The 8,844-nt window shown below is 41.1% G+C and overlaps 1 protein-coding gene across 1 annotated transcript; it reads left to right on the top strand.

The window, feature by feature from the left end:
• Window positions 1-323: 323 nt before the first annotated feature.
• Window positions 324-7,156, top strand: LOC146955363 (uncharacterized). The gene is made up of 3 exons (XM_085721271.1): window positions 324-4,035; window positions 4,414-4,547; window positions 6,951-7,156. Exons 1-3 carry the CDS (start codon window positions 1,597-1,599, stop codon window positions 7,039-7,041), a joined length of 2,664 nt encoding a protein of 887 aa, XP_085577397.1. The 5' UTR covers window positions 324-1,596; the 3' UTR covers window positions 7,042-7,156.
• The last annotated feature ends 1,688 nt before the right edge of the window (window positions 7,157-8,844 follow it).

The raw sequence follows: 8,844 nt of genomic DNA, 5'->3' as shown, positions 1-8,844 counted from the left end.
CATAGAATACTTGTAAAACATTCATTTGGCAAGTATAAACATGTTTAGTATGCATGGCAAGAAAAGGGGCAACTATCATCTTACAAAACCCTAGACTTTTTCATAGTTTTCATAATAATCTAATATGGCATAAACATGATCCCAAAGGGTGGAAAAACTATCTATGGAACTCACCTTATCATAAACTTGATAATCCTTCAAGCACTAAGCTCAAGCAACAAAACCCTAGCTTGATTCTCTTGCATTCTTAGCTCATGACATTCCATTCCTCCTATGCTTCTTTCTCTTTGGTTCTTGCCTATAAAGAACCCACTTCATGCACAATTGATGACTCTCTGTCATTACTATGTTTGTAGACACTTTCCATGTAATTTTTAGGGTAATTCATCAAGTTTATGAAGCTAAAAGCACAAAAAATTGAAGAATTCAGGTTGCCAGCGAAAATGAAAATCGGGCCCCGACTCTACTGGTTCGGGCGCCGATTTCCAAGCAGCAGGAAGGCTTGGAGTTACTGGAAAAATCGGGCCCCGACCCTCCTGGTTCGGGCGCCGATTTGGCTGCTTCTGGTTACGAAATTTCGGCCTTCGGGGGCCGATTTTAGGCACTCGGGGGCCGATTTTTAGCTTCTTATAAATAGAAAAGAGGTGTTTCTCATTAAGGAGTTCACGTTTTTGGAGATAAAAAGACATAGAAACTCAAGGAAAGGGATTTTGGAGCACTATTGGAGGAGATTCATCAAGAAGAGTTCATGAATTGTTCTTGTAATCTCTCTTTCACTCTTTCTTTTTGTTTAGCTGCTATGTGTAACTAAATCCTCCATTGTTGGAGATGAGTAACCCTAGATGAACATGATTGTTATTTGACCTAATTTTATTTATTGATGAATTTCATTGAATTGCTTCTCTTATCTCTGTTCTTAATGCTTTTATTGATTGGCCATCTATAAATTGAATTACGGTTTATATTGTGATACGGAAGTGGAATTTATAAACGCTTGAGATAAGAAATCTTTGCCTTTGTAATCTAGGAATAGATACAAACCCTTGGAACCAATTATGAATCCTTGTTCGTTCATGCTTGATTCTAATCTTAAAATTCACTAAGGAATTAGGTGTTTATTTTAGAGTCAACGTTTCTGTCACTAAGGAATTAGGGCACGAATTTTATAGAGGATTCGGTAGCAATTAAGTGAGTCAATTCAATGATGAGAATTAGGTTAATAACATGAAATAAGTCATCTAGTAAAACTCATCTCCAACACTTTTCTCTTTATTAATTTGAACCATCTCTATATTGTTCAATTTCAATTATTGCACTAAAAACCAACTTCGTAACCTTTTGTTCGATTAAGTCTAAATACAATTCAATAGTATAACGCGATCCTCGAGTTCGACACTCGGTCTTACCGTTTTATTTTACTACTTGAACGATTTCGTACACTTGCGAATATCGTCATCAAGTTTTTGGCGCCGTTGCCGGGGATTGCCAAATCACTGTTGAATTTTATTTTCTTAATTGAAATTTTTTGCTCTGCAACAAAATTATTGTTTTTATTTTTGTTTTTAAAATTAGTACTCACTCATTGTCTAACCTTGTATGCGAGGCCAGCCCTCAGCTGAACTTACCTTTATTCCAGAAGTTGAAAAGTACTGCCGAGCAATCCGGAAAGAAACAAAACTCCGAAAACTTCGAGAAAAGGAAGGGACCAGAGGAGTAGAGGTTGACACGGACGAGCAGTTAGACGAAGAGATGGCGGAGGGACAACCGCCACCACCGCCACCACCTGAAGAAAGACTTCTAGGAGACTATGGGGCCCGTGACAGAAACCGAAACAGGCTGACCATCACTAATCAGCCTGTGACGGTAAACAAGTTTGAGATCAATCCCGGTCTGTTGCGGGAGTTGAAGGAGAATCAGTATGCGGGGAAGTACAATGAAGATGCCAACAAGCACTTGAAGAGTTTCTTGATACTTTGTGAGACAGCTAAGGTACAAGGGCACTCTGAGGAAGCAAAAAGATTGAGACTGTTCCCGTTCACTTTAACTGATGATGCATATGAGTGGTTTGACTCCTTACCGGCTGGTAGCATAACAACTTGGAATGAGATGGAAGATAAGTTCTTGGAGCAATTCTTTCCTACAGCTCTATTTGTGAGGAGGCGTCAAGACATTTCCAGCTTCCAACAGAAAGAGGGAGAGTCCTTGGGAGAAGCTTATAAAAGGTACAAGAAGTTAATCTCAGCATGTCCCGAGCACAACTTTGATACTACGGTTCAAATGCAGATGTTTTGTAATGGTCTACGTCTGGCTACTAGACAAGTTCTCGACACAGCTTCCGGTGGTTCCATCAATTTCAAAACCGCCTCTCAAATAATCAAAATCATTGAAGCTGTTGCACTTAATGAACAAATGGAGATGTATGATAGAACCGGTGGTACAAGGGGAGGACTCATAGATCTGAATCAACTTGAGCTCAAAAATGCTCAAAGCATACTAACTGGTAAGCAGATTCAAGATGCAGTAGCTGCTGAAGTGTCAAAGAAAATGGCAGCACTTAACTTAATTCAACCCCAAGTTGCTCCGGTGAATCAAATGAACACTGTCAAATGTGATTGGTGTGCTGGCCCTCATTTCACTATGCATTGTGATGTGCCCATGGATGCAACCCAAGTGGAGATGGTGAACTACCTCAGCAGTCAAGGGAACCAGGTTAGAAATAACCCTTTTGCAAATACATATAATCCAGGCTGGAGGAACCATCCAAATTTCTCTTGGAAAAATCAACAAGGTGGTTCCCAAAATCAACAACAAGGGGGTTATCAAGGAAGTTCATCAAACCAAGCACCGAAGAAGGCGGATTGGGAGTTAGCAATTGAAGCAATGGCTACCAACATGAACTCCTTGGCTCAAGAAACCAGAGAGGCTCAAAAGAATACAAGGGCTTCAATCAAAAATCTTGAAACTCAAGTTGGTCAAATTGCTCAACAACTCACTCAACGAGCTCCAGGAACCCTTCCAAGCAACACTGTAATCAATCCAAGGGATCATGAAAATGTGAACATGGTTACCACAAGAAGCATGAAAAAGGATGAATCACTATCATCTCAAGCTAAACATGATGAAGGTGACTCATCTCCTGAACTAATTGAAGTGGAGCTTGAGGTGCATGATACTGTTGATACTCATGTTGTCGAAGAGCCAGAAAAGAAAAAGAACGATGATCTTCCAAAGCCACAAATCAAGCTGCCGTATCCTCAAAGGTTGAAGAGAGAAAAAGATGAGAAGTGCTTTGCAAAATTCATCGAGATGTTCAAAAAGCTACAAATCAACATCCCATTTGCTGAAGCTCTCCAACAAATGCCTTCATATGCAAAATTCATGAAGGACATCCTTTCAAGGAAGAGAACAATTGATGATGAAGATGTGATGCTCACCGAGCAATGTAGTGCTGTTTTACAAAGAAAAATCCCAAGGAAGCTAAAAGATCCTGGTAGTGTTACGATTCCTTGTACCATTGGAGATAGAACTTTTAAGAAGGCATTGATTGATCTTGGAGCTAGTGTGAGCTTGATGCCTTTGTCTATTTATAAGAAGTTGGGAATTGGAAGAGTAAGAGACACAAGGATGACTCTACAGTTTGCAGATAAGTCTTACAAATTTCCCTATGGCATAGTTGAAGATGTTCTTGTGAAAGTTGATAAATTCATCTTCCCGGTAGATTTTGTCGTTCTTGAGATGGAAGAAGATGATGATATTCCTTTGATACTAGGAAGACTGTTCTTGCAAACCGGAAGGTGTTTAATTGACATGGAAGATGGCACTTTAACTTTGAAATTCTTTGATGAGGTGGTGAAGTTGAATGTTCTTAAGGCTATGAAGCACCCCGAAGAGAAAGAAAAATGCTATAGGGTCGACATGATCAAATCCTTTGTGAAAGAAAAACTCCAAAAAGAGATACCAGCCCTACCACTTGAAAGAGTCTTAAGCTTGCCACCGGAAATTGCACAAGAAAGTGAGGATCCTAAAGAAGGTGAAGTCTTAGCTATGTTGGAGGCCTCTCCATCCCACAACCGTTGCACCCCTACTAGGTGGGAGGAACTTCATCCTCAAAACGAAGTTGTAGAGAAATCAAAAGAAGCACCAATAGTTGAACTCAAACAACTACCTTCTCACTTGAAGTATGTGTTCCTTGGTGAGAAAGAGAAGTACCCAGCCATCATTAGTTCTAACTTGAGCAAACTTGAAGAACAAAAATTGTTAAGGGTGCTTAGAATGTACAAGGGTGCTTTGGGTTGGTCTATTGAAGATTTGAAAGGTATTAGCCCCACTTTCTGCATGCACAAAATTCTGATGGAGGATAATTTCAAGCCGGTGGTGCAGCCACAACGAAGACTAAATCTAGTCATGAAAGAGGTGATTAGAAAGGAGGTGGTGAAGTTACTTGAAGCTGGTATCATTTATCCCATTTCAGACAGTTCGTGGGTGAGTCCCGTCCAAGTTGTTCCTAAAAAGGGTGGGACTACCGTAGTTACAAATGAGAAGAATGAGCTGATCCCAACACGTACAGTCACCGGGTGGAGAGTTTGTATTGACTATAGGAGGCTGAATACAGCAACAAGGAAGGATCACTTCCCACTACCTTTCATTGATCAAATGTTAGAGAGGTTAGCGGGTCATGATTACTATTGTTTCTTGGACGGGTACTCTGGTTATAATCAAATTGCGGTGGCACCTGAAGATCAAGAGAAAACTGCTTTCACATGTCCTTATGGGATATTTGCTTACAGGAGGATGCCATTTGGGCTATGCAATGCCCCTGCCACGTTTCAAAGGTGTGTTATGTCCATATTCTCCGATATGCTTGAAAAACATATCGAAGTTTTTATGGACGATTTCTCTGTCTTTGGCTCTTCTTTTGATAATTGTTTGCATAATTTATCTCTTGTATTGGAAAGGTGTCAAAAAGCTAATTTAGTCCTAAACTGGGAAAAATGCCATTTCATGGTGAGAGAGGGAATTGTTTTGGGTCACCGAATCTCCCACAAGGGGATAGAGGTTGACCAAGCAAAAATTGAAGTAATTGAAAAACTCCCTCCTCCCACTAATGAGAAAGGCATTCGAAGCTTTTTAGGCCATGCAGGTTTTTATAGGAGGTTTATCAAAGATTTTTCAAAAATAGCAAAACCCCTTACTAACCTGCTTGTCAAAGACATTCCTTTCCAATTCAATGATGAGTGTCTGAATGCTTTTAATACTTTGAAGCAAAAATTGATCACTGCCCCTATTGTCATTGCACCTGATTGGTCACTACCTTTTGAAATTATGTGTGATGCAAGTGACATAGCTGTTGGGGCAGTGCTTGGTCAAAGAAAAGATAAATTGTTGCATGTAATTTATTATGCAAGTCATGTTCTGAATCCGGCACAACTGAATTATGCCACCACTGAAAAAGAACTTCTGGCTGTTGTTTATGCTTTTGATAAATTTAGATCTTACTTGTTAGGGTCTAAAGTTATTGTTTACACTGACCATGCTGCACTAAGGTATTTGTTTTCTAAGCAGGAATCTAAGCCAAGACTTCTTAGGTGGATACTGTTATTGCAGGAATTTGACTTAGAAATCCGTGACAAGAAAGGATCGGAGAACACGGTAGCTGACCATCTTTCTCGCCTGGAGAAGATGGATGAAACAGAAGAGGAGAGGCCTATCAAGGACCTCTTTGCTGATGAGCACATCTTAGCTTTTACGATGGTGCCGTGGTTCGCGGACTATGCGAACTACATGGTGGGTAAGATTATTCCTCTTGACTTTAACTCCCAACAACGTAAGAAATTCCTACATGACTGCAAGTCGTATGTGTGGGATGAACCATTTTTGTATAAAAGGGGGGTTGATGGGTTGTTAAGAAGGTGTGTCCCCGAAGATGAACAAGAAAAGGTGTTGTGGCACTGCCATGACTCCAGCTATGGGGGACACTTTAGTGGGGATAGGACTGCTGCAAAGGTCCTACAATCCGGCCTGTTTTGGCCTACTTTGTTCAAAGATGCCTTCACCTATGTTAAGAAATGTGACCGCTGCCAACGCACAGGAAATATTTCAAAAAGAAACGAGATGCCACAAAATCCTGTGTTAGAAGTGGAAATCTTTGATGTGTGGGGAATTGATTTAATGGGACCATTCCCATCCTCATGCTCAAAGATGTACATTTTGGTGGCAGTGGACTACGTTTCTAAGTGGGTAGAAGCAATGGCCACGCAAACCAATGATGCTCAAGTAGTGGTTGCCTTTCTTAAGAAAAATATTTTTTCACGCTTTGGGGTACCTAGAGCGTTAATTAGTGATGAAGGCACCCACTTCCTCAATCGAAAGATGGAGGCGTTGTTGAAAAAGTACAATGTGCATCATCGGATTGCCACACCTTATCACCCCCAAACGAGTGGCCAGGTAGAAGTGTCAAATAGGCAAATCAAGCAAATACTTGAAAAAACAGTGAACTCGTCCCGAAAGGATTGGTCACTAAAACTTGATGATGCCTTGTGGGCATACAGAACAGCGTTCAAAACCCCGATAGGTATGTCTCCTTTTCAGATTGTTTATGGAAAATCTTGTCACTTACCTTTAGAACTTGAGCACAAAGCATTATGGGCCACCAAATTCCTGAATTTTGATCTTACTAAAGCAGGTGAATCCAGAATTCTTCAACTCCATGAGTTGGATGAATTCCGGAATTACGCTTATGAAAATGCCAAGATTTTTAAAGAAAAAACAAAGAAATGGCATGATAAAAAGATTCAAAATAGGGAATTTTGGGAAGGGCAATTGGTTTTACTTTTTAATTCCAGGTTGAGGTTGTTTCCTGGGAAGCTGAAATCAAGGTGGTCCGGTCCATTTCAAATTGTGAAAGTGTATCCCTACGGTGCCATTGAGGTGAAGGATCCAGACTCTGATAGAACTTTCAAGGTGAATGGGCAGAGACTCAAACCATACTATGGGGGAGAGTCAGAACGTCCAACCGAGTCTATCCCGCTGCACTCCACTTGAAGGAAGAGAAGTGGACCGTCAAGCTTAGGACGTTAAACCAGCGCTGAGTGGGAGGCAACCCACTATAGGTATTATTTTTAATTTTATGTTAAAAAAAAAAAAAAATTCTGTAAAAATCGGCGCCCGACCCATACTAGTCGGCGCCCGATTTTACACACACAAAAAAAAAAGAACAAAATCGGCGCCCGACCAACCCCAGTCGGCGCCCGATTTATGCGAAGCTGAGTGGCGTTTTTGCCACTGTAAAAATCGGCGCCCGAGACTACACAGTCGGCGCCCGATTTTCCCATCCAAGGCCCATGGGTGGCCGATTTCTTTTCCCTCCTATACATATTTTCCAACCTTTCTTCTTCCTTCCTAACTTCCACAAGTAGTGTTACCATGCCAAAATTGCTCTAGGAACCCACAACCTCTCTTGGTTCATCTTCATCTTCATCATTCTCACTTACCCACACCATAAATCTACACTTAAACTTCATCTTCAACCTTTCTCTACCACCACAAACCCACACATCTTCATCTCTAACCTCACCATCTCATAAACCTTCATCAACAACACCACTACCCATTACCCTAACCTTCAAAAATCATTTCCAAAAACCACAAATCCATCACAAATCATTATCAACAATCAAACCCACAAGCTTTTACCAACAAATTAAACCCAAATTCCATCAATTTCATCAAACCCTCACTTTATCCCCAAATTCATATTCCCAAATTCACATACCCATTATCAAACACAACAACAACCATGGCCAAAAATAAGAACCAAACCCAAGAACCCACCACCAAGAGAAGTAGAGGGAAAAGAGCTACCGGAACCTCTTCTCAACAACCACCTAGCCCACCACAACCTCAACCACCCATTCAACCACCATACCAAAGGTTTGTTTCGGAGATTGCGGAGGAAAGGTATAATTTGATAAAGAAGAGGGGTTTCAACAAAGAAAGGGGTATTGCTATGGATAAGTTAGAAAAACACCCTGTTTTTGTGTGGCAAATTGAAGCTAGAAAGTGGGAAGGAATTGTGAACATGGTGACCGAGGAGAGTAATTCGAGCATTGCCTTAGAATTCTTGGCAAATGCATTTGTTCATAAAAATGGTTACACTTATGTGAGAGGGAAGAGGGTTGGTTATCAGAAGAGGGATATTAAGCGAGTGCTTGGGCTGAGGGATGTGGAGAAGTGTGATGTTGTGTATCGGAAGCAGGTATATGATACTTTCCGAGGTCGCACTGGCTGGGATAGTTTGCTTGAGGGGCTTATGAGAGATGGAAAGGGGTGGATAGGAAGTTTGGATAGACCTCAGAGGATTAACACTGTCGATTTGCTACCGGAGTACAAGGCATGGGCGTCATTTATTTTGACGGTCATTGAGCAAACTTCGTCGACAGCTGAGATGTTAAGAGACCGGGTGATTATTTTGTTGGCATTGATAGCTGATGAAGAGATAGATGTTGCTCAGTTGATGATTGATAGTTTGCGGAGTTTGATTGGTACTGATAAGAATACTTTGGGACATTGTTGTTTGATTAACAGATTGTGTCAGGAAGCTCAGGTTCCGATTGAACCCACTGATGTATATGTGAAGTCTTTGAGGCCTATATCAGACTCGGTGCTAGAAGGCTTTGAGAGGGAGCAGGAGAATTATGACCGGAAGCTTAGGGAAGCAGAAGAGCAGCAGGCAATGGAGCAAGATCCTCCACCACAGGTGCAGCAGCAGGGTCTTCCACCTTATTTCACGGAGTACACATATGCCATGGCAAACTGGGCTCAGGACATTTCTTCTAGAGATCGGAT

This window comes from Medicago sativa, chromosome 1, assembly GCF_051527215.1.
Source record: "Medicago sativa cultivar Bolivia chromosome 1, Bolivia_mono, whole genome shotgun sequence".
NCBI lineage: Eukaryota > Viridiplantae > Streptophyta > Magnoliopsida > Fabales > Fabaceae > Medicago > Medicago sativa.
Note: the sequence above shows the minus strand (reverse complement) of the source record. Positions and strands in the feature narration are given on the sequence as shown.

Coding starts and splice junctions, on each gene's coding strand:
- LOC146955363 (XM_085721271.1), top strand. CDS start 1,597: ATGCGAGGCCAGCCCTCAGCTGAACTTACCTTTATTCCAGAAGTTGAA. Junction 4,036..4,413: donor AGGATCCTAAAGAAGGTGAA/GTCTTAGCTATG, acceptor GTCATGAAAGAG/GTGATTAGAAAGGAGGTGGT. Junction 4,548..6,950: donor GTTACAAATGAGAAGAATGA/GCTGATCCCAAC, acceptor AGACTCTGATAG/AACTTTCAAGGTGAATGGGC.